This window comes from Pogona vitticeps, chromosome 3 (assembly GCF_051106095.1).
Source record: "Pogona vitticeps strain Pit_001003342236 chromosome 3, PviZW2.1, whole genome shotgun sequence".
NCBI classification, from domain to species: Eukaryota; Metazoa; Chordata; class Lepidosauria; order Squamata; family Agamidae; genus Pogona; species Pogona vitticeps.
The window spans coordinates 103,866,800-103,893,046 of NC_135785.1; the positions used below are offsets into that span (position 1 = coordinate 103,866,800).

The 26,247-nt window shown below is 41.7% G+C and overlaps 1 protein-coding gene across 6 annotated transcripts in view; it reads left to right on the top strand.

Moving 5' to 3' along the window:
- Positions 1 to 26,247, top strand: part of OGDHL (oxoglutarate dehydrogenase L) — a 109,459-nt gene that overhangs the window by 37,420 nt on the left and 45,792 nt on the right. For all 6 annotated transcript variants that reach the window (XM_072995073.2, XM_078391017.1, XM_078391018.1 and 3 more), the window contains 4 exons: positions 22,325 to 22,415; positions 23,810 to 23,989; positions 25,032 to 25,160; positions 25,672 to 25,851. In XM_072995073.2, the coding sequence (XP_072851174.2) occupies positions 22,325 to 22,415; positions 23,810 to 23,989; positions 25,032 to 25,160; positions 25,672 to 25,851 (580 nt within the window). The remainder of the gene's footprint in view (positions 1 to 22,324; positions 22,416 to 23,809; positions 23,990 to 25,031; positions 25,161 to 25,671; positions 25,852 to 26,247) is intronic.

Below are 26,247 nucleotides of genomic sequence, written 5' to 3' on the forward strand. Positions count from 1 at the left end.
ATTCATACCTTGCCTTGTAGTGTCATGCCTGTGTTGCCAACTGGAGAAAGGACACATGTCAACTGTGGAGATGGTCTACACCAGCCATTCTAAATGGGGACCATATGTCCCCCCTGGGGGGCCCTGGCACATTTGAAAGGGACCACTGATTGGAAACAATTCTTCACACACTTACCATATAAGGTTCGCTATGCAACTTATACAATCTTGATTTGGCCTATATTTCTTCCATATTGTTTTTATGGCCACAAAATGTTTATGAATGGCTGGTCTACATGATTCCCTCTTGTGCTTAATAGTATTCACGAACAATCAATTAGCAAGAGAAAATCCTAGAACTTCATTCTTTTTTTCATCAGTTAACAATATCTCATTCTATTATTTGCTTGGGACAAAAGCTGTGTGAATGACTAGAACAGCGTTGACCCTCCCCTCCAAGAGGCTTGTGAAGTGTTTTATGGGGGGTTGTTGGTCACCTTAGAAGCGTTGTAGCCCTTGTCAAATAATTTCTTCTTGACCTTTCAGAGCAGGATATTAAAGTTAGCATGTATGTGCATGCATGAGAAACAGGCTGTTTGGGGGAGAAAGACACTTCTACTTTCTGAAAAATAGTGATCAGTGTTATTTTTGTTGTTGTTGTTTAGTCATTTAGTCGTGTCTGACTCTTCGTGACCCTATGGAGCAGAGCACGCCACGCCCTCCTGTCTTCTACTGCCTCCCAGAGTTGGGTCAAATTCATGTTGGTAGCTTCAATGAAACTGTCTAACCATCTCACCCTCTTTCATCCCCTTCTCCCCTTGCCCTCACACTTTCCCAACATCAGGGTCTTTTCCATATCTTCCCCTTCTATTTTCCAGGAGGTGATGGGTGTCACATCCACCCAGTGTCCTTTGTTTATTTTCCCTCTAAACACAAGTCCACCCTCTGGATGCGTTTCCTCTTTTCACGCTGCCCCCAGGTATTATTCCCTTAAAACCAAATATATAGAATGATCTTAGACATGTGCTACCAATACAACAGATTTGATAATATAGATGTTATGCAAGTCACAGGAGTAAATCACAGATCTTTAGAATTGTTCTTTTAATTTCATTTGCTTTTACATTAGTTTGTATGTGTATTTCTTCACTGTTACAATATTCTCTGACTATCTATTTATTCACTATGCATCTGAACTCTTTCCTATTATTTCTAGCCTTCCAACTTTCCAATCTTTGTCATCTTTCTCAAATCAGTCTCCTACTTCTCTCTCTTCAATTCCTTATCTCAAACCTCTTTTCTCCAACTCTCCTCTCTAACTGTCAAACTGTCTAACTGTCCTTTTGGTTCCGCCCCTCCTGTCCTCTCATAGGCTCCTGCCCTTGAGTCCCCCCCCCGATGGACAGGTGTGATGTGGGGGTTCCGCTACAATGGGATCAGTGGCCATGATCTTAGTTTTTTTGATGTTGAGCTTCAGACCATTTTTGGTGCTCTCCTCTTTCACCCTCATTAAGAGGTTCTTTAATTCCTCCTCACTTTCTGCCATCAGAGTGGTTTCATCTGCATATTTGAAGTTGTTGATATCTCTTCCGGCAATCTTAATTCCAGCTTGGGATTCCTCCAGTCCGGCCTTTCGCATGATGTATTCTGCATATAAGTTAAATAAGCAGGGGGACAATATACAGCCTTGTCATCCTCCTTTCCCAATTTTGAACCAATCAGTTGTTCCATATCCAGTTCTAACTGTTGCTTCCTGTACTACATGTAGATTTCTCAGGAGATGGATAAGGTGGTCAGGCACTCCCATTTCTTTAAGGACTTGCCATCGTTTGCTGTGGTCCACACAGTCAAAGTCTTTTGCATAGTCAATGAAGCAGAATTAGATGTTTTTCTGGAACTCTCTGGCTTTCTGCATAATCCAGCGCATGTTAGCAATTTGGTCTCTATTTCCTCTGCCCCTTTGAAATCCAGCTTGTACTTCTGGGAGTTTTCGGTCGACATACTGCTGAAGCCTACCTTGGAGGATTTTGAGCATAACCTTGCTAGCGTGTGAAATGAGTGCATTTATTCAGAACTCTCCACTATGACCTGTCCGTCTTGGGTGTCCCTGCATGGCATAGCTCATAGCTTCTCTGAATTACTCAAGCCCTTTTGCCATGACAAGGCAGCAATCCGTGAAGGGGGGGGGGACTATTTTTTTACAACAACAAAAATACCAGTGTAAAGATATAATTGCTGCTACTTCCAGAAGAAAGGGATTTTGACTATGATGTTTCACTTTGAGCGAACCTTAAAAAGGGGAAGGAAAACAGAGGGGAAAAAAACCCCACACCATAACCCCCCAGGAGGGGGACACGAAAACAAACAGCCTGCCTCTCCTGCAGCAGGCATAAGTAAAGTTTTGTGCCGGTTTCTGAGGGGAATCCTCTCTGTGTGACGGTTTCCCCCTTCCTTGGGTTGTGCAATGCCTTCTGCTGCCTGGTCCATCTTTGAAGTCCTTTGCCTTCTCTTCTTCCTACCTTTAACCTCCCGCAGCCTGTTTCCTCCTCAGTTTTGAAGAGGTGACAGTGGATTTGGTGGCAGGAGCAGGGAAATCAGCACCAGCATTGATGATGTTGTCATGTCAGGGAATGACAATGACTTATTTCTGCAAATATGACCAGGGAGTCACAGGTTACTTGGTTATTATAAAAGGGTGTTGTGCCATCAAGTCACTCCTGTTAAGGAGCCTTGTTCTTAATAGCGTTGTTGTTAAAGTATGCGAGATGTTAAAAGAGTGATTTACAGTCACATGCATTCAGTGAGTTTCAATGGCCAAGCAGTGATTTGTAGTCAGGTCACCTGAGTCTTAGCAGGATGTTCAACCCACTTGGCTCTCTTCCATGTAGTATTCAGGTCAAATGTTCTTTAAGAAACAACAAAGGGTTACATGTCTAGGTGCAGAGAGAGGACTAAAGGAAATATATGGATACTTGCTGCAAAACCTGGTTTTAAATCACTCCCAGGTATGTGTGATATTGGCCTTTCTTTGCCAAAAGATGCCCACTCAGGGTTTACTTGCATCTTTGGGAAAAAAGGACAAATGACTTGAAATTAAAATGTCTATCTGAAACTTTTGCATTACAGAAACTTAAGTCCGTGTAGACTTTAGTGTTCCATCCCCCCCTTCCTGAATTTGCTGTTTCATTAAAAAACTTATAAGGCAGGAAATAATGTAAATTATTTCCCTAGCCTTGTTCTTAATACAGAAATATATGCATTATCATCTTGTGTGAGGCACGTTGGTGCATTTCAGTTTGAAAAAAAAAAGAGAGCAGGAGTTGCAGCTTCCTTCTGAAACTGAAATCTAAAATAAAAGCTACCCAGCTCCATACACTCCTGCAGTCAGATTGAGGACCAGTTCACACACATGTATGATTAATCATTTGGTTGAATCAACCACAGTAATTTAATGATTACAAACAGAAGCTTGATCATAATGCCTAACGATAAGTTAGACATCCATGCGTGAACAGAGGATGTTTTCTAGGAAAGCAATGAATCCCAGAGAACTTGTCAAAAAACGTACATTATACCGTATTTGCCGGCGTACAAGATGGCTTTTTTGGCCCAAAAAACACGTCTCCAAGTGGGGGGGGGTCGTCTTGTATGCCAGGTGCACTTCATTTGGGCCAGGAAGGAGCCGCCGCCGCCGCCGCCGCCGCCGTTGAGTGAGTGACGCGCGCTGGCCGGGGAGGAAGGCAGGCAGGCAGTCAGTCCAGATGGAGGGAGGGAAGCAGAGCCGGCCATGCCTGAGCAGCCAGAGCCCGCCGCTGGGCTGCCCGCCGCCCTGTGCCACTGAGCCAGCTGCTCGCTCGCTCGCCCGCCACCCGCCCGCTTCCCCTCTTCCTCCTCCTCCTCCTTCTCCTCCTGCCACCCACCCAGCCGCTTCCCCTCTTCCTCGCCCTCTCGCTGCTGAGCCAGCTGCGCGCTCGCTCGCCCGCCACCCGCCTGGCCGCTTCCCCTCCTCCTCCTGCCACCTTTCGCCCAGCCGCTTCCCCTCTTCCTCGCCCTCCCTGCCGGCCATGAACTTCCAGGGCGGGCCCGGGCAGAGCCCCAGGCAGGCGCCGCAGCAGAGCCGTCCACTCTATATTTTGAGTGGAAATCTTGGGGGATTGTCTTATATGGCCAGTTGCCTTGTACGCCGGCAAATACGGTAATTGCTTTGTGTTTGGGCAAGCTGTGGTTAATTTGTGTCTTTTTGTGAATGGTGGTGAGCACAGAAAGAGATCCTGTGTAGAGCACCTTACTGCTGACTGTCATCGGCATTCAAGCTTGCCTTTGCTGTAACTTGGCATCCTTATTTCTGCTGGCATAATATTACAAGGCAATGTCAGACCCATTTCCTATTGTTTTGAGTTGTAGTCACAGAAGCAGTATCCCACATTCATATACCAGAGGGTTTTTTTAAGTGATTGATTTCCCTGGCTTTTGAAAACAGAAGTTTAACACCCAAATTTACAATAAAAGAAAAAACTGGAAGGTCTAGCTACAGTACTATGTATACCAGGAATTCAGTAAGGCTTTGTTTTGAGTGATTTTGTGCAAGTTTCCATTGAAGGTTTTGGCACTTATGTATTGTCAGGCCAAGAAGATAATGTTTCTGGATACTGTTTCTGTGTGTGATTATGCCTGCTGGCAAAATGTCAAACTCAGTTCAGTGACACCTATTCCTGTGATAAAGCTGCCTTCTTAATACACCCTCTTGCTCAGAAGTGATCCAATTTACTTGAAAAAGACTTATTATTGAGTTCTTAATGCAGAACTGCAGACTTAAGTTTTATCTTGTGAGTAAGCTTTGTTAAACTGCACAGGATTCACTTTAAAGTACACTGCCACTAGCTAGCTGTATTTAAATATCTGAGAAGGCGATAGACAGACAGACAGACAGACAGACAGACAGACAGACAGACAGACAGACGGACAGACGGACAGATGGACAGATGAAAGAATTGTTTCTTCATAATGGTTTCTATAATTCACACAATTGGATTCTGTGCCTGCATTAACACTCTCCATGGAACGTTCCTGAACTTTAACCTTGAATCTTCTTCCCCTTGTTTTTGCTGTGCATACTCTGCCCATTTTCCTCAGTCCCTTTTTGTCCGCAACAGCAACATCTTTGGATTGCTCGGCAGGGCAAGTAATAATTACTATAAATAGCTTCTAAAAACTTACCTCTACTTACTTTTTCCTTTGTCTGTTACTTAACTAATATATATATATAGTTCTTCATCATGGCCTCTGTGAATGCACACAATAGGGTTTTGACAGAGACTGCGCTGGTCCTCCCGGAATCTTCTAGAGCTTTTGTAGAAAAGTAACAAAGTTTAACAGTTGGTCAAGATGGCGGCGCAAGTATTTGCAGTGGCTAGGCATTCCAGAGATCGGTCCTTATTATGGACTCTACGTGCTCAGGCACAAGTAACTTACAGTCAACAAGAATTGTTATCTATTGGCAGAGACAGTTGCAACTTTGAATCGAGGGTCTCAACTTACAACATCCCAGCTGAGCTTTTAAGACGGCCTGCATATCGGGGGGTTACTCCCCCTGCTCTCCCTGTCAGGAAGAAAAGAACACGAAGAAAACGCAAGCAGAAAAGAGGTTGCAGGGCTGGTCTACGAGTGAGGTTAGGCAAAAATCCTCACAAGCCTGCATTGCCAAGTCTTTTTGTCTCAAATGTTAGAACTCTACCCAACAAGATTGAGGAGTTGGAACTTACTATCTCCCTACAGAAAAATATTCGAGACTGTTGCATTATGATCTTTACAGAGACATGGCTTGATTCTTCCATCCCAGGGGAGGTAATTGAACTACAAGGACGCAGAGTACATCGAGCAGACAGGTCTATTGAATCTGGGAAGAGCAGAGGTGGAGGGGTTTGTGTTTACACAAACGATAATTGGAGCACAGATGTTAAAATAATGGACAATCACTGTTCTCCTGATTTGGAGTATTTGGCAGTGAAATGCCGCCCCTTTTACCTGCCTCGTGAGTTTAATGTTGTTATAATAACAGCAATATATATACCTCCTGACGCTAACACAACCACAGCTTTGAGTTGTTTGTTAACTGCTATCAGCAAACAGCAACAGGCCTACCCAGATGGAGTGCTGGTGGTAGCAGGTGATTTCAATCAAGCCAATTTAAAGACCGTCCTCCCTAACTTTTATCAGTATGTGGACTGTCCCACTAGAGGGGAAAATACCTTGGATCAGGTATATTGTAACATCATGCATGGATATAAGACGAAGCCATTGCCTAGCTTGGGACAGTCAGATCATATATCTCTTTTTTTGATTCCATCGTACAGACCCCTTGTTAAAAGAATCAGACCATCAATTAGAGAAATACAAGTGTGGCCAGTGGATGCAACTGAGCAACTTCAAGATTGCTTTAGGAGCACTGATTGGACACTGTTTGAGGAGGACAATGTTGATACTTATGCCTCGGCAGTACTGTTTTATATCAAAAGCTGCATCGATGTTATTACTACCACAAGACAAGTACGAGTGTTTTCTAACAACAAGCCTTGGCTAAATAGAGAAGTGCGCCTTTTATTAAAAGCCAGAAATGCTGCTTTTCATTCTGGTGATGAACTACAGTATAGAGAGGTCAGAGCTAAACTGAAAAGGGGCATTAGGGATGCCAAAGCTATGCACAGCCAGAGAATTGAACAACACCTTGAAAGTTCTGACACTCGCCGAGTGTGGCACGGCCTACGACAAATCACTGGTCAGAGTAACAAAAACAGTCTGTGTAGCAGCAGTGATTTTTTGGCTGAGCAGTTAAATCAGTTTTTCAGCCGTTTTGAGGTGGAAACAGGAACAACCATTATTCCAGCACCTACTGTCCATAATACATCACTAGAATCTACCATCGACAGACAACCATTAGTACTGCAGATTTCAGATGTGAGACGTGCTTTCCAGAATATTAATATTCGAAAGGCAGCTGGACCAGATGGAATCATGGGACGAGTTTTTAGGGGCTGTGCTGCAGAATTAGCTGGAGTTTTTACGGATATTTTCAATCTATCCTTGTTGCAGTGTTCTGTCCCCACTTGCCTGAAGACATCTATTATAGTGCCAGTCCCGAAGCAGTCAGCTGTGGTATCTCCCAATGATTATAGACCAGTAGCTTTAACATGTGTTATTACGAAATGTTTTGAGAGATTGGTGCTGGATTACATTAAGGCTAGTCTTCCACCTTCTTTGGATCCATGGCAATTTGCATACAGGAGAAATAGATCTACTGATGATGCTGTGTCCATCGTACTCCATACTGTATTGAGCCACTTAGAACAACAGGGAACTTATGCGAGGCTGTTGTTTGTGGATTATAGCTCTGCTTTTAACACCATTCTACCAAATAGGTTGTTTTTAAAAATGATCAACCTGGGATTACCTCAGGAGATCTGCATGTGGATAAAGGATTTTCTGACAGATAGGCCACAGTCAGTAAGGATGGGATCCCACCATTCTTCTACCCTGGTACTAAGTACAGGAGCTCCCCAGGGCTGCGTGCTAAGTCCCTTCCTCTATTCCCTGTACACACATGATTGCACCCCACTATATAACACCAATGCAATTATTAAATTTGCGGATGATACGACAGGGGTGGGACTCATAAATAAGAACAATGAGTCTGCTTATAGAAAGGAAGTACAAAGATTGATACTATGGTGTAAAGAAAATAATCTCACACTTAACATAAAAAAACCTAAAGAACTCATAATTGATTTTAGGAGGAAGAGAAATGTACATTTACCACTGTACATAAACGGTGAGGAAGTGGAGAGAGTTGGTAGTTTTAAATTTCTGGGTACTTACATCTCAGAGGACCTCTCATGGACTATAAATGCCAACATGCTAATAAAGAAGGCACAGAAGAGGCTGTATTTCCTGAGAATGCTCGGGAAGTTAAATTTATCACAGCATTTACTTCTGTCCTACTACCGTAGCACCATTGAGAGTGTCCTAACTTATGGCATTCTGGCATGGTTTGGGAGTAGCTCTGTAGCGGACAAAAAAGCTCTACAGAGAACCATTAAAACTGCCCAGAATATCATCGGGCTCCAGCTACCAACCCTGGATGACATCTTCACATCCCGCTGTCTGAGGAAGTCACACAGCATCCTGAGAGACTCTTCCCATCCTGCTTATAACTTTTTTGAGCTGTTACCGTCTGGCAGAAGATATAGAACAATTAAGACTCGGACCACACGTTTTCTAAATAGTTTTTATCCTAGAGCTATAATTGCAATTAATAATGAGCTTAAAGACCACCAGTAGTGAATAATTAGTTGGACTGTGTTACTTGGCCTGAGGTGTAGATGTTTGTATTTTTAGTGGGGGACTTCTAGTGGGTGGGGAGTGTTTGGGGAATGTTATGTGTGTGCATGTGTCTGGTCTCTGGGTGTCTGTGAATTTCGTTGTATGGTATACTGTGTATATACTTACAATGACAATAAATTATATTATTATTATTACATTATTATTATTATTAATATATATATATATATAGTTCATCATGGCCTCTGTGAATGCACACAATAGGGTTTTGACAGAGACTGCGCTGGTCCTCCCGGAATCTTCTAGAGCTTTTGTAGAAAAGTAACAAAGTTTAGTGCTGCCCCTATTGCGCATGCTCCACCCGCCTCAGCCTTCAGTTCCATTTTACCACCTTCAGGCTTGAAACCTCTCGATCCTAGAGCTCTTGAATTTACATTTCTTGACTGATTTACGGACCTTTGACGTGTTTTTTTTCATTCGGATATTCGAACTCTCAGTTGCCCTTGACAATCGGACTGTCTGACGACTCTTTGCCTTTGAGATTTGGACTGATTTTATTGGACCATTTTGTTTTCCTGCCCTTTTTCGGCTGACCGCTATACTGCCTCTAGCCCTACATTTCTTAAAGAATTGGACATTTCTTACTGTCACCAACTCTTTAACCGTGAGTCTTGATACCTCAGTTTTCGCTCTACTTTATGTCCTGATCTGGTTCCTTCAGTAGGTGCGTGGCGTATTCCCGAAAATTACCATTCTCTGACAGTCACGACCACTGCCTTTTCTGTTTGGGAGAATTCCACCAACCGCACTCTTGCAAACATTGCAGAAAGGTCACTAAAGCCGCCTCAAGGCTCGACAGCAGCGTTTAAAACTTTTTCTTTGGGATAAAACACTCTCGGCATCAAGACGCTCCAAGATGGAAACCACTCCCACTCCATCGGCTACCCCATGTTCGGAGGTCTGAATTGCTTCACCACCTCCACTCTCAAATCAAAATCTGTTGACAAACCTGCTAAGAAATCCACGTCAACCATGAATAAACTTACCTCGACGTCGAAATCCACTTCGAGCACATCTTCAAAGGATCGTGCAAGACAGATAAAATCATCGTCTAAAGATAGGAAGGACAAGTCAAAAGACCATAGAAAGCAGATGCCTCCAGTTTCAGCGTCGCTACCATCTCCGATTTTAGAGGACTCGTCCTGGGATCGAGAGTCCTTTCGGAAGCCGCTGCCTCCCTTCCACCTCAGCAGTTAGAGACCTCGTCTGCCAAACTTGAAACTATCGACCATTCCCTGACTCCAAGCCAGCTAGTACGCACTGTTGCTAGCCTGGCTACTGCCCCCCTAAGCCCTGTCTCTACCAGGTGGGCATCACCGGCACTTTCCTCGCTGGCTTCTTCCTCTTCGAGGGTACTTTCTCCACCTCGAAAGAAGGTTGCTAAAACTAAACACCTCTCGCTGGATTGACGCCAAACATCTCAATGTGAGGTGGTTCTTCTACCCAGTCTTTGCGACGTTGACACAGATCAAAGTACGACAACCCGATTTATGTCGAGGTCAATCATAAGAAGTGCCGACGTCGACTTGGACACCGATTTGTCGAGTGGGGAAGGCTACCGAAGGAAGAAAAAGATTCAATATGTCTATGTGTCTTTATCTTTCTCCTCTTCTTTGTCTCCACCCTGACGTCGACGCCAAAAACATGTTGACATCGACCCCAGTCAAGTTTCTAAATGATTGGACAAGAGTAAGGATGTACTTACAAAGGCTTCACACTCGACATCGAAGATAGCACACTCGAGAATCCGCTCAACCTTCATGCCACAAAATTCAGAATTGGACAACAGAAAACATAAAGGGAAAAAACCTACACTATTACCTTCTGATGCTGATCAGGATGAGACTCTCTCCTCTGATTTGTCGTGCCAAGTAGATGAAGTTTCCTCTGAGGCTTCAGGAGAAATGCCTGTAGGGGGAGATCCCTTGGAGTCAGATGCTGGAGACCCTCACCCATCTTCACCCTCAGAAGATTTCTCTTCTTATGTACAAATGATTTCTAGGTTGGGAAAGACTCTGAAAATGCAAACCGTACAACCTCCACCCCCATCTGAAGATCTCACTTTTGGGGACATTAATCAGGAAAGAACTCCTCCACTTAGCTTAGCATTCATTCCAGCTTTGATGGACCTTATTAAAGACTGCTGGAATCAGCCATCTACTTCTGCTCCGGTAGCTCGTAGAACAGAGAACGTATATTGCATCCATGGAGCTGATACTACTTTTCTAGCAAAACACCTGGTTTCAAATTCTTTAATTGTCAAATCAAATTCATCAAGATCGTCAGGAAAGTCACATGTCACCCCTACTAATAGAGAGGGTTGAAAGCTGGACGTGCTGGGTAGGAAAATATACTCCCTTACAACCTTTTTGCTCTGTGTGGCAAATTACCAAACAGCCATGGCGGCTTACCAGAGACAACTCTGGTCAAGAATACTCCCTGCCCTTCAAGCAGCTCCAGATGACACCAGGCAGGGCTTTCTAAATACTTATGCGGAAACTCTCACTGTCTCTAAACATCAAAGGTTGGCCTCCCACCATTCAGCAGATGCGGCTTCAAAAACACTTATGTCTGCCATCACCCTGAGACGACGCACCTGCCTCAGGTCTTCAGGTATTATAGAAGATGTTAAAACACACATCGAAGACCTACCTTTCGATGCGAAAGGTCTCTTTAACGAAAAGACTGATGATAACCTGGAGAACCTGCACAAGATAAAAAAGACTGCTAAATCTTATACTATTCAACAGCAACCTAAATACAATAAATATCAGTGGCGTAATCAATACCCAAAACAATATCAGCAACCGGCTTCTCAATCTTACTGTTCTTTCAAGAACCAGAACCAGGCAAGATCCTCCCAAGCTTCATCTTCTACTTCTGCTTTTCAGCCACAATCCTCTTCACAACACCGTCAGTCTTACAAGCCACTGGCTAAAAAATCAAAACAGTATCTTTGACTCCCACACAAGGTTATCTGAACACGATCATCCTACTTGATTAGCACCATATTTTCACAACTGGGCAAACATCACAAAAGACTCTTGGGTCTTAAGTATTATTCAATTTGGCTACCGTCTGGAATTTACAGAATTTCCTTCTCTAGGACAAATCAAGCTTACATCCTTCAGTCCTCTTCTAGAAGAAGAGATTCTCACTCTTCTCCAAAAACAAGCTATTCCACAAGTTCCAGTGCGGGACATAACAAACGGATTCTATTCCCATTACTTCGCCGTGCCAAAAAAGGACGGAGGGATCAGGCCCATTCTGGACTTAAGAAAGTTAAAAACACTTACCTTCATTCACGATGCTTTCAGATGGTCACATTAGAATCCATCCTTCACCTGCTAAGACAAAAAGACTGGTTTGTAGTAGTAGATCTCAAAAATGCCTACTTTCATGTAACCATTCATTCATGTCACAGGAAATACCTTCAGTTCATTTTTCAAAACACCATTTACCAATTCAGTGCTCTTCCGTTCGGGCTGTCCACAGCTCCTCGAACATTCACGAAGTGCATGGCTCCAGTAGCGGCCTATCTTTGTCTCCACGTTGTCCATGTCTTCCCATATATAGAGGACTGGCTAGTGGTATCCCCATCAAAATGAAGGGCACTTTGAGACACCAAGCTTGTTCTTCACACCCCGAGAGACCTTGGACTCTCAGTCAACCACAAGAAGTCCCACCTTGTGCCATCCCAGGTGGTAGACTATGTAGGAGCAAGGCTGGACTCTCTCAGGGCTCGGATATTCTTGCCACCAGATCGCATAAAGAAGATCACCAGAGCTACTCGCAGATTTTGGCCACACTCCAAGGTCTCAACGAGGCATGCTCAACATCTGCTTGGCTTCATGGCCTCCACAACATCTGCAGTAGCACACACCCGCCTGAAAATGTGATCCTTTCAAGCATGGTTTCTGGCTCTTTTCAATCCTCTTCAGGACAGTCCACAAAAGTGGTTGCTCGTCACAAGGGAACTAGTGAAACAGTTACAGTGGTGGACGTTCTTGCCACATCTCCTGGTCGGCCGACCATTTTGACCTCTGCAACTGACAGTTCAAGTTACGACAGATGCAAGTCCCACAGGGTGGGGAGTGCACTGCGGATCTCATCGAATACATGCCCTATGGTCACATCACAACAGAGGCTTACATATCAATCATCTGTAGATGCTGGCAGTTGTAAAAGCCCTCAGAGCATTCCTCCATCTAATACAAGGTCATGGTGTACAGGTGATCACGAACAACACCATGACCATGTACTATATCAACAAACAGGGAGGGACTCGGTCCATGTCCCTTCTCTTTCTCTCAGTGCATCTATGGGAATGGTGCTACCACCATCAGATTTTTCCAGTCGCCCTCCACGTCTCAACAATAAAGAGCTCGTAGACAAACTGAGCCACCTCACAGCACAAACCCACGAGTGGGAATTGGATAAGGAAGTCTTCCTCTTGCTGTGCCGCAGGTGGGGATCCCCAGTTGTGGACATGTTTGTGACTCAAACCAACAAGAAATGCATGAGGTATGCCTCGTGCGGGAAGAGGCATGCATTCACTCGTGGATGCTTTCATGATCCCATGAGGACCCAATCTTCTTTACCTCTTTCCTCTGATACCACTTATCCAAAGGACACTGATCAGGGCTCGTCAACTGAAGTCCGATGCAATTTTCATTGCACCATGATGGCCTCGTCAACCATGGTTCTCCACCCTCAAAGCGATGACAGTGGATGTGCTCAAACTACCAAGCATCCCACACCTTTTCATGCAGGACTCAGGCCACATCTTTCATCCAGACCTCGAGTCATTGCATCTGGCAGCTTGGAGGATCACCCATCGATCAAAGAGGTCCTGGATAAAGCTAGGAAGCCATCTACCAACCTCATCTACAGATACAAGTGGAATAATTTTCTTAAGTTTGCTCAATCAAATCATCTGTTTCTTTGCCTACTTACTCCAATACTTATGTTATTTGTTTGACCGGTTTGGCATTATCCACCCTTAAAGTCTACATCTCTGCAATTGTTTCTTTCCAACCTCGTGAATCAGATTCGGCTCAATTTTTCTCCCACCCTACTCTCAAATCCTTCATGAAGGGCCTATCAAATATTCGACCACCCGTTAAACCTCCTGTACTTCAATGGTCTCTTCAACTTGTTCTGCGCGTGCTTATGCGCCACCCGTTTGAACCCATGTCATCGTATGACATTCGGTTGTTGTCCTTGAAAACTTTATTTTTGGTGGCCATTATGTCTGCCAGGAGAGCGAGTAAGCTGGCAGTTCTCAGATCTGATGCTTCCTATCTTCAATTCTTCAAAGATAAAGTTACTTTATACCCGACATTTCTTTCTTACCTAAAGTTGTATCAGATTTCCACCAGAATCAACCCTTCATATTGCCAACCTTGTTTCCTGAACCCACAACGGACATTGAGCGCATGCTTCATTCTCTGGACATTAGAAGAGCCTTGGCATACTAACTTTCACGAACTAAGGACTTTCGTACCTCACTGAGACTATTCATTTGTTTCCATGGACAACGTAAAGGTTCCCTATTTCCTCTTCTACTGTCTCCAGATGGCTTGTCTCTGTTATTTCTCTGGCCTATGAACTTCTAGGCAAGACTCCTCCTGAAGGTCTTAGAGCACATTCCACCAGAGCTGTTGAAACATCTACAGCCTTGCTACGTGGTGTCAATGTACGCCGAGCAGCCACTTGGTCCAATGCGTCAACCTTCGTGACTCATTACAGGTTAGACCTCTGGGCCAAGGAGACAAACTTTGGGAGAGCTGTGCTGAGCTCTGTTCTACAATAATGGCCCTCGTTCCGGTAAGTGAGCTTGCTAGTCACCCTATTGTGTGCATTCACAGAGGCGACGATGAAGAAAGACAGGTTACTTACTGTACCTGTAACCATGGTTCTTCAAGTGGACCTCTGTGAATTCACACATCCCACCTAGCCTCCCCACTATCCGTCACTGACTATGTCTGTGCTAAGCTCAGGCTATTGTGGTGGATAAATGGAACTGAAGGCTGAGGCAAGTGGAGCATGCACAATAGGGGCAACGATAAACTTTGTTACTTTTCTACAAAAGCTCTAGAAGATTCTGAGAGGACCAGCGCAGTCTCTGTCAAACCCTATTTTGTGAATTCACAGAGGTGCACTTGCAGAAGCATGGTTACAGGTAAGTAACCTGTCTTTTATGGCCTCAGTGCCTTTAATGAAATATTGTTCTGGCTACGCAGCAAAAATACCTCAGGCACATAGAAATGACCAATGTTTATTTTGCTTAGGAAAAGCTAATTTAGTTAACAATTGTGTAATCTGCAGAGGATGTACTAAACTGACTCTGATAAATTGCCAGTTGCTTTTAAAGTCATACCACTGGGAAAAATCCTTGAATACAGCAGACTCTTTAAATGGGAGCACTGTTCAAAACTAAAATGCAAGATGAGATTGTAAAAGAGTGTATGATTAGGTGGGCACAAAATATAGGGCATAATATTGATACTGATTAATGGTTGCAAATATGGAAAATAATATAAAGCTCACAAAATTGGTACATTTTAAGGAGAACATATATAAGATGTTTTATAGGTGGTATATGACTCTGAAAAAACTGTCAAAGATTTATAAAGAGGTGTCAAATGTGTACGGGAAGTATAAAGCACAAGAGGGAAGCTTTTATCATATGTGGTGGACTTGTAGAGAAGCAAAACAGTATTGAATAGCAGTACATACTTTGTTACAAAATATTGCTTTGTAATGTTTCATTAACCCCAGAATTGTTTTACTGAATATTATACCAGATAATATAGATAAGACAAAAAGTTATCTAGTTACTGTATATATATAGTCACTGTAGCCAGAATTCTTTATGCTAAGAACTGGAATAAATTGGAGATACCGAAACAAGAGGAGCTCCTGGAGAAGATTTGGGAAGCGGCAGAAATGGATATATGTACTATCAGAAGAGTTGAAAGACTGTCCAATACAAAAGGCAACTGAACAATGGGATTTATTATATAAATGGCTCGAGTCAGTAGATTAATTCTATGTTAATCAAGCTCTAAGAAGTAACTGCAAGTAGGTATCTGGAAGGACAATCAAACTGTAGAAAAGTGAAAAGTGGACTTTATATTGTAACACGTACAACAGGATTTGATGACAGTATATTTTATGTTCTCCTTCTCCCCCCTTCTCCCCTCCCACATTCCCCTTACCTTCTATATTCCTTACCCTATCCCCAGCTTAAAAAATAAAAATACAATTTAAAAATAAATAAATGGGAACACCACAGCCAGTTAATATAAAAACATTTTTTTAAAAATTGAATCTGTATCTAAAAATTTACCAACTCAGGCACAGACAACTGTGGCAGAGGACAACACCAGTTCGTCGACTTCAACGGTAACTCTGAAATCAACAACAAAAATCTGACTGTCATAATGAAAAAGTAAAAGAGCTCAGCAAATGATAACTCATACAAATGAAAAAAGTCAAAGAAAAAGGATAAGCCTTTGACATCTCAGGTACATCTGCAGTTGTTGGTACTGCAGACAGTGGAATTTGCCACAGACCAACAAGATGAAAGATAAAATTTTGGTTCCCTTTCAGATGAAGAACATTCACCAAAGCTCCTGACTTCAAGAGCTTTGCTAGTGCAAAACTTAACACCCCTCCAAAATCAACATGGAGAAGAGAACTGAAATCAAGGACATGCACAAGATTTATCACCTCCTCCAAAATCTTCATAGAGGGGAGATAGGAGATCGAACTCACAATTGATGTGAATACCACACTGACAATCACCGTGATATTGCTCTCATTCAATGGACTCTCAATATTGTGCAGACCTATATTTTGCTCCATTTTTTTTGTCTACCACCGTATCTATATAAAAATATGGGCTGGCATTCTCCTGTGGCTTATATAGAAAATAGGTCATACTTAAAAGAAAGATCCCCATGATACTGTGGTCAGAAAAGTCCATTTCAGAAAGGAATGCACTGCCAAACAATGAATCAATTAAAATCAAGGTTTCCTTCACCTTACAAACAACAGTAAGGCAAAAAGAAATTGGCCAAATCACTATCACATCATTCATTTGTTAGTTCTCATTCAATATTGAGACCCCACCTAAACAAATAAGCAAAACCTACACCTTATAAAAAGCAACTACAGTGGCGCCTCGCTTAGCGATGTTAATTAGTTCCAAAAAAACATCGCTATGGGAAAACATCGCTAAGCGAAACACCATTTCCCATAGGAATGCATTGAAAACCGGATAATCTGTTCCAATGGGAATGGATTACCATCCTTAAGCGAAAATCGCCATAGGAAACATTGCTAAGCGAAACGCGGTTCCCCCATTGGAATGCATTGAATAGGTTTAAATGCATTTCAATGGTTTTGACAGGTCCGTTTTCGCTATTTCTAAAGTGTTTTAAAATGTTCAAAAACTGTTTAAAATGCTTGGAACCTGCTGTCAAACCTACAGTTCAATGCATTCCAATGGGGGGGGGGAATTCACCAAAAATTAACGAAGACTCAGAACAAAGTCAAAATAAGTTTGCAAAGGTTTTACAGGGCGCACTAACTATTCCAAGCATTTTAAACAGTTTTTGAACATTTTAAGACACACTTAAAATAGCGAAAATGGACATCGCTAAGTGAAACAAGGGGACCTAAACTGTCATCGCTAAGCGAAGCAAGGTCCCGAACATCGCTATGAAAAATTTCCCCATAGGAAACATTGCTAAACGGAGTGCAAGATCGCTCCAAAAACCTCATCGCTAAGCAAATACATCGTTAAACGAGGCACTCACTAAGCGAGGCACCATTGTACTCTCTAATTCAGATATCAATGGCAGTTGCAGAAGCAATAGCCTCACAGTTATTTCACTACCACTAGATCCAGATTTTATACTTACAACAGTAGTGATACAGTGTCAGGTGTTGGCATCAATGAGCCTCTTTTACCTTTGAATACTTCTATGGGAATGATGCATTATAAAGCACATATTTCCAGTAGCAAATCATGTCACTGGGGAAGACAGTTAAAAGATTTGTTGAGTAGAACAATAACAAACACACGAGTAGGAATTGTCTCAACAAATATATGTAATATACACACAGGTATATGTGTGATGGAGAAAGCTGAAAGCAAACTTATTTGCTTCTTACAACAGGAAATGCAAGATGTTAATGGGCATACAGAAGGAAGCATTCTTTTGGAGATGTGTTCACAATTTTTGGGAACAGAGGCCTTATGTATATGTTTCCCCCATTTCCATTGATTCATCAAACAATAGTCAAGATCAAACAAGACAAATCAGATGTAATTCTGATAACTCCATGGTGGCCATGCCAGCCATGGTTCACTACTCTGTTGCTGATGGCAAAAGACAGAATAAAATTATCAATGTGTTACAACTTCCTAACATGTCACAAGAAATCAATACAGCATCTGGATATAGAGCAACTGAAGTTGACTGCATGGAGAATAATCCACAAATACAGTATATTCAGCAGGAAGCATGAAAACCATGGCTACAAGAGGAAGAAATCTATGGAATATACATAATCAATGGCCGGGTAGGTGGGGCTCGTCAGCCATGGAAGGCAGCCCATCTAGGAGAAGGAAAACTCCAATTTCAAACCTCCACTGCCTTGTGGCTATATCCACTCATGGAAAAGGCTTCAGGAGTTAACCTCGAGGCAAAATCCGGAGCTGGAGTCCCAAAGGCAGCATGTGTCGTTCTGCCAACTCCTGCGACATTGCTGGAACCAGTTGTATTGGCTCTTGCCTTTCCATTGGACTATTTCAGCAATGTGGAGAGGGGGGATTTGCAGCTTGGGTAACAGCCTATCCTCCATATTACCTTACCCGGGCTTCATGCTCTGGAGAGGACACTCCTCGATTCAGAGCATGTTACCATAGTCTCTCGAGACTGAAGGATGCCTATGATGATGACATAATCAATGGGAGTAGTAACCTAGCTTCGCTATATGTTACTCTTACATTTCTCATCCACCTAAAGCAATTGGGATTGTCTGTTTCATCTTTGAAAGTGTACTTACTTGCAGTAGTAGCTTATCAACCTGAAAATCCTCCATCATCGCAACTATTTAGAGATCCAGATTTAAATAAATTCTTAAAGGGGTTGAAAAATACTCTGATGTGAAGCCACCAGAAACACCTTGGCCCCTGTCTTTGATGTTGAGAAGCTAAGTAAAAGAACACAGATTCAAGATTAGTGATTTTCAAAACAACATTCCTAATTTCTGTTACTTCAGAAAGAAGACCAAGTGAAATTTCTGTGTTGAGATGTGGTCCACCATATATTCAGTTTAGCAAAGATAAAGTGATCTTATATACTGATATATTCTACCTCCCAAATGTAGTGATCATTTCATATGTTTCAACTGCTGATATTACCAACTTTTTATGCATCACAGCAAAATGACTTAAAAAGGACTATATACCTTAGATGTGAAGAGGGCTCTAACCTTCTATTTATCAAGAACCAAAGAGTTTAGAAAGTCATCTGAACTCTGTGTGTTATAAAGATCCTAAAACAGGTGGTATAATATCTTCATAGCATTTCCCTAAATAGGTGGTGAATATGATAAAACAACCTTATGACATTGAAAAAGTAAATTTGCTGTCAAATATCAGGTATTCCAGCTAGGTAGATGACTTCTTTAATAGCATTCATGAGAAGGATTGATATACAGAACACCTGTAGAGTTGCAATATGGTCTTAAACTTGGACCTTTGTAAATCATTATCGACTTAAGAGTTCAAGGAGATGCTCTGGAAGGTGCAATGAAGAATGTTTGCACAGGTACAGAACCCAGTTGTGTGTTTGTAAATGACCACTCGAAGAACGACAGTTGCAAGTGAGTAATCTGTCCTTCAGATCTCTGTGATCACAAAACAGTCCAGTGGAGCTGTTTATATCTCTGTGTCTCTTCTCTCTTTTCCATTGTCTCACTTTTTTTAAAAAAAACACACATTTTATTAGTTTTTCAATCTATCTACATTGGTTTGTGCTTGTCAAACATCGTGTTATATGTTTTGCTTACAATTATTTGTTTTTTTACATCTCAGTGTCTTCCCAGTTATCCCCCAAATTCCAAACTTCTTTCAAACATTCAAACCATTCATGTACATATTTTGATGTATAATACGGCTACTATCATAATATTGCTTTCATAGTATACAATATTCTCAAGGTCTTCTAATAGCATTCTTATTAAAGGTGGTTCCAAATCCATGCCCCAGCTTTATATCTAGTTTAGTTTACCTAAAATGAAAAACCACCATATTACATCTTTACCCTGATTAGGGATCTCTTATTTCAATTTAATTCTCCTTTTTAATATAAAGGATATACCCTTTTACAATTCTTGATATTAAATATATACATGTTTTTTAACATTAAGGGGCCCCTTCTTGTTTTTCCCTTTTTATCTTTCTAAGTAATTCCCTCTCTCATTTCTCTTTTTTCACTTTGTGTTTCTGTGTCTCTAAGCATTCTGCCATCTTTCATGTACTCTGAAACCATTTTGTACATCTGATTTATGTCCACTAACTCTTTATGTACTTGGTCTATGATCTTCCAGGCTTTTTTTGTTGTTGTTAATTTTGCTGATTTTGTCCCTTTGTCTTCCTCTGATCCAAGACTGACATTTCTCTTAGGTTAATTTCCTCCAGCTCCTGTTTTGATTGGCATACATCATCTGGAACACTCTCATTTCCTTCTTTGTTGTTCCCTGTCACTTGTTGACTATAATTCTTCAGATGTTGATTGAATAATTTTGCCTTTTGGTAATGGGATCTCACTATTTCTAGTATTGTTTGAAGGGCAGCTTTTGTTTCATCCCAAAATTGTCCTTGTTGTGCCATTCTGTTCCAGCTGCCCAAGTGCTTAAGCCAAGATTCGAAGTCCCCAAGTCTCACAGTCCAGTCGATGATTGTATCTGTATCCTAATTGATCCCTGGCAGATTGATGCCGGCTAAACAGATATCCAAGTTTCCAGAGTCATTTCAAAAAGTCCGCTTTGGCTAAATAGGCCTGAACCAAATGTAAACCCCCAAAGTACCAGGGTAGAATGCAATGTTTGCATCCGCGGCCTGGTGGCCTAATTCCACAGGTTTACGAATTCCCAAGGCACAGTTTTTAAAGGTCCACTTTAGGGTTTATTTTTCCAGCCAGGCATAAAAAAAATCAAAAAGAAATAAACAGATTTCCAAGCTTTAAGCAACAGTAGAGTACTCAAGGTCACTTTTCCTGGGCTTTATGCCAAAAGACTTCAAGTAGCCAAAACAAAGTCCAGATTTATCAAGTATAACTTATGAGAAAATTTCTTAAGCTTTATAACACCAAATTATAATATTCTTGAAGTATATTTTAAATGTATTTGAATGAATAGTTAATGTTCCATTAATCTTTAAATTATTTTCTTTCCATCAGCTATCCCTCTCTCCAGATTTTTTGCCGCTTTATAATTACTGAGATTGATAGCAGGTTCTTTTTTCTGTATATAGGAATTGTCTTCTCCAGGGGTAATCATAAGCAATTAGTTGTAAAAATATATCTCACCCGATAGTAACACCGATGCCAGAAAGCTAATTCTTGCCTCTTTTAGCCGGCTGCCGACGACCTGCAAGCGAGCCCAAGCTGCTTGTTTCTGCCTGTTGGCTGATTAGGGAGTTTCCTGGATCAAATGGGATGACCTCCATCCCCCCCGTGATCAACAGGCTTCCCCCCCAGTTCACCACCTCTCCGGGGTGGTTCCGACACCCTGGGGTGTCCCAAACAGGTCAAAATTCAACCCAGGGGACAGAGCTCTGTCCTCCTGCTGCTGTCTCGTCGCGACGTCAAGCCGGAAGTCCATTGTCTCACTTTCTATTTTGCTTCCTCTTCTCTGTCTGGCTACTCTCTTTCCCTTGGTTCTGTCTCTCTTTCTCTGCATCTCTCGAACTTTGTGGTTCCTCTCTCAATGGTTTCTTAATTCTATTCTGCTGCCTTTCTATTTGAAAAAGGTAGCAAATGGGATCAGGGAGAAAAAAGGGAACGTTTCTTTAAAACAAACTATAACATTAAAAGTATCTGTCCAATCTTTTTCACATTTAGCAAAGAAGAAGTCTATATGGTCTCCAGTCAGTCTGTCAAATGTGGTCCTAGTTCAACAATCTGTTAAAAAGTCTCAATGTTTTGTTTGAATTGCTCTCTCCTATCAGTAATGGCTTACAGAATGCTGTTTTAGCTGGGCACATGATATAAGAAATGTACCTCCAGTACCCAAATCTTTATTGAGATATGCAGATAAGCATAAAACAGTGAGCTAGCAAAGGGCAGAGTAGTGGTTAGTAAATGTGACTTCATCTGCAGAAACTTGGGTTCACATCTATTATCCACCATTAAGTTTAGTAGGAGATCCTGGGCTAAACTAACACTTTCTTGCTGTGCTATTACAGACATAAAATATAATATATACTGCAGGTCAGAGAAATAGTACCAAGTCCAAACGGTTACCAGCAGAGTTAAGAGGGAATGTTAAGGAAAAAAACCACTTTTCTTTAGGAACTGAAAATATTACTTAAATGAAAAAAGAAAGGTACATAACTTACACAAAATGAAACACATGCAAACACCCTACCTTCCTTCCTTATTTTTGTTTTATTGTGAGGCAGTGGAAGTAGAGCTAAAATTTTAAGGTGCTATCTACGCAAAATTGATGAAAATAAAATTTGTGGGGGAAAATAATGGGCAATATAGTCAATATGTGGAATGTTGTAATACTAAACCACAGCAACAGAACTTTGCATTTAAGCATCCACAGAAATGTGTATGTAATTTTATATACATATATATGATTTTGCTCTCTGCATTGGTAATTAATTTCTGGTCTTTTTGTGTGTATGTTTAATTTCTCCAAGAGGAAGGCTGAATGTGTTGGCTAATGTTATCCGAAAGGAGCTGGAACAGATCTTTTGCCAGTTTGATCCAAAGCTAGAAGCAGCTGATGAAGTGAGATAAAACTCTTATTTTATGTTATTGTCATTTCATACGTATATTCTGCAATTACACATCTGTTGAACTGTTGGGATAACTTGCTGCAAAAGTGTGTTTTTAATACAGTCCTTCACCGGATATGAGTAAACACACGCATGGTACCATTACCAACACCCCTCCAGAATGCAGTTGCTGCTGAGCTTGGTGACTCAGCTGGGGAGAGAGAACTTTTCGCCAAGGAGGCAGATCCTGTTGCTAAGTTTTTAGAATTATTTTTAATCTTGAATAATGTTTACTTTTTTAAAATATAGTTTTGCATAGCATTTTAAGCTTATTGTTTTGCAGTTTTAATTATTGTGAGCCGCTTTGGGTCACAACAGACTGTGATTTATGGCTGTGGCGGTCTGTGGCCTGGGCCGGACTGGACCGCGGAGACAGATCTCCCACACACACCCATGCACTCTACTCACACAGCCCCTTTGCACATGTGCATGAGTGTGCACATGCACCCCTGTGAGCATCTCCCTTTGCGCATGTGCACAAGTGTGCCCACACGAGTGCCCTTGCTCCTTCGCATGTGTGTATGAGTGTGTGCACCTGCACGAGCATCCCGTGCCTGCATGCAAGTGAGTGTGTGCCTGCATGAGCACCCCCACTCCTTTGTGCATGTGCGCGACCATGGGGTGGGATGCCCCACCTTCCCCACACACGGACCTGTCCTCTCCCTACCGGTCCACGGTGTCAAAAAGGTTGGGGACCACTGTTCTAAACCATAGCTGGCTAGTTTAGCTTTAAACATACAGTGGTGCCTCACAAGATGAAATTAATCCATTCCACGGTTAATGCCCTCTTGCGAAAATTTTGTTTTCTGAAGCAAGTTTTCCCATAGAAATGCATTGAAATTTAATTCATGTGTTCCTATGGGGAAAAAAGTCAGAAAAAAGTCACTTACCTGGTAGTAAGACTGAGTAGACCAAGCCCCGCTCCTCCTTGGTAGCCTGGGAACAGCCAGACTCTAGCGCCGAACAGCTGACCGTCGGGAACCAGCAGAGAGGCAGCAGCCATTTTGAAGAGGCAGCAGCCATGTGGCTGTTTGGCGCTGGAGTCTGGCTGTTCCCCGGGCTACCAAGGAGGAGTGGGGCTTAGTCTACTTGGTCTTACTACCAGGTAAGTGACTTTTTTCCCCATAGGAAAGCATTAATTAAATTTCAGTGCATTCCTATGGGAAAACTTGCTTCGCAAAACAAAAAACTCACAAGACCCATTTGCAATTTTTTCGTCCCGCGAGGCATTTGTCTTGGAAGGCACCACTGTACAAACAGATCAGAGGCTAGCTAAACAAACCTTGGCCAAATCTAGCCATACTGGTGGTATGCATGCATGAACTTTGATACTTGCTTTTATTTTAGGGATCTGGTGATGTAAAATATCACTTAGGAATGTACCACGAGAGAATTAACCGTGCAACAAACAAAAAGATCACCCTGTCACTTGTGGCCAACCCATCTCATTTGGAAGCAGTTGATCCTGTTGTACAAGGAAAGACCAAAGCTGAGCAGTTTTACCGAGGCGATACTGAGGGGAAGAAGGTAGATAATAATGCTTCCTTAACTTAATTTTTAATAATCTATTTTACAGTAATTTTCAATTATTAAAAATGAGATAGACAGTGTCAGTTTTCAAACTACATTTTTGCTTCAGCTGAGCTGATCCTGAAACAGTTACGTGAGACCTTGGGATAGGCCCATTCTATGCATTAGAAAGCACTATGCATTAAAGTGGATGTCTCTTACGTGTATATAAGATCTTTATAGTACAGTGGGGTCTCTACTTAAGAACTTAATCCGTATTGGAAGGTGGTTCTCAAGTGGAAAAGTTCTTATGTAGAATCTGCATTTCCCATAGGAATGCATTGAAAACCATTTAATCCGTATCTGCTCTTTTCCGTCCATAGAAACTAATGGGAAGCTGCTATTCCGCCTTCTGCCACTAGAGGGGGATATTTTTTCTTTTTTTCTTAGGTCAGGGAACAGTGTTAAAAGCACTTCTGACGAAGCTAATTTTGAAGCAATGGACTGAAAACCAATTAATCCGTTCTGGCTGTTTTTTTGTTATGTAGAGGTGCGTTCGTACATTGAAGCATTAGTTCCCATAGGAACTAATGCAAAGCTGGTTAATACGTACTCTACCACTAGGGGGAGAATTTTTTTTAACCTAAGATGACCTAAGGTTAAAAAAAGAGCAGGAAAGGTTTTTTTTCCTGTTCTTATCTAGGATTTCTGTTCTCAAGTAGAAGCAAAATTTAGCAAACGGAGCTGTTCTTAAGTAGAATTGTTCTTAAGTAGGGACGTTCTTAAGTAGAGACCCCACTGTACTGGTCATAAATTAATTTTGTTAAAGTGCTCTTTTGAGAAGTGGCAGGAGCATGGCATAACTCATATCCAGCAAAATGTCTTGCTACCAAGTTATATTGCAGCAGATGGTGCGCACTCAGCACCTCTCAGTTGAGAGGCCAGAAACCCCCTCTGGATGTCAGATCTGACTCAAGTAGCAACATTATTGATACTTTCATTTAAAATGTGTCAACTGATAGTAACTAGACACTTTATTTTTAAATTCCTGACCGTTTAGGTTATGTCTATACTTTTACATGGTGATGCCGCCTTCGCTGGACAAGGAGTAGTTTATGAAACCTTTCATCTCAGCGATCTTCCATCATATACCACCAATGGGACCATTCACGTTGTGGTCAACAATCAGGTAAAAAGTAGAGCATATCTGGAGAAGTCTGCATTTCATTAATGTTCTGTGGCATGTCTTTCTGTGGTTTTGATTATAGAGAGTACAACACATGATGCACTTCCCAACCATTGAGCAAAGGGTCACACTGTGGCCAGAGGCAGGCTTTGAGAGAATAAACTATAAAAAAATTAGAGAAAACATCACAAGGGATTGAAAGTCAAGCTTTTTGCTGTTAATGCAAAGTCAGTCTCAGTTTGGAAGGCAAAACATTTTATTATATTCATCCAAAATGACCAGGAATTGCCATTTGCTGACCTTAAGGCTTATTGTCCTCTTTCTCCAGCATCAAAAGAATACTGCTGTCATGGCATACAACATTTGACTAAACTTGCTTGTTATGAATATGTATGACTCTACCATATAACTTGTCTATTGAGCAAAATCTGGATTTCAGTGCTTACAACAAAGGAGTGGGTGGGTGAAGGGAGATATTGGCATTGAAAACTACCTCTGAAGTCTTGCATTTTAGATTGGTTTTACTACTGATCCACGAATGGCTCGCTCATCTCCATATCCAACGGATGTAGCTCGGGTGGTGAATGCACCTATTTTTCATGTGAATGCTGATGATCCAGAAGCAGTAATGTATGTGTGCAACGTAGCTGCAGAATGGCGAAACACTTTTAATAAGGATGTTGTTATAGATTTGGTAAGTGTTGTCATTTTTTACACAAGAGGTGATCCAAAATGTTGCATAGTACTTTCCTTGGATGTTCATAGTGAGACTTTTGGGGCACTTGCTTTACAACACAGCCCTTTAGGCCTCTCATAAAAGAACTTCAGGGGCTCCAGTGGGCAAGAACTGGCATGGTCCTTTACATACACGGTGATGTCTGAATTAGGTGTACACAGTGACATTTGAATCTTGATCTTTGTACAATGTCTGAAATAGGTTTGAGTATGATGATATAATGTTAATGACATACTATTCCTTTTCCTTAGCAGCATCTAGAAATCAGTCAAAAGCGACATCCAGCACTGATGTAATTGAACATTGTCTGAAAAAGTTTATATTGAATGTAATGATTTCAAATGTAGACAGTGA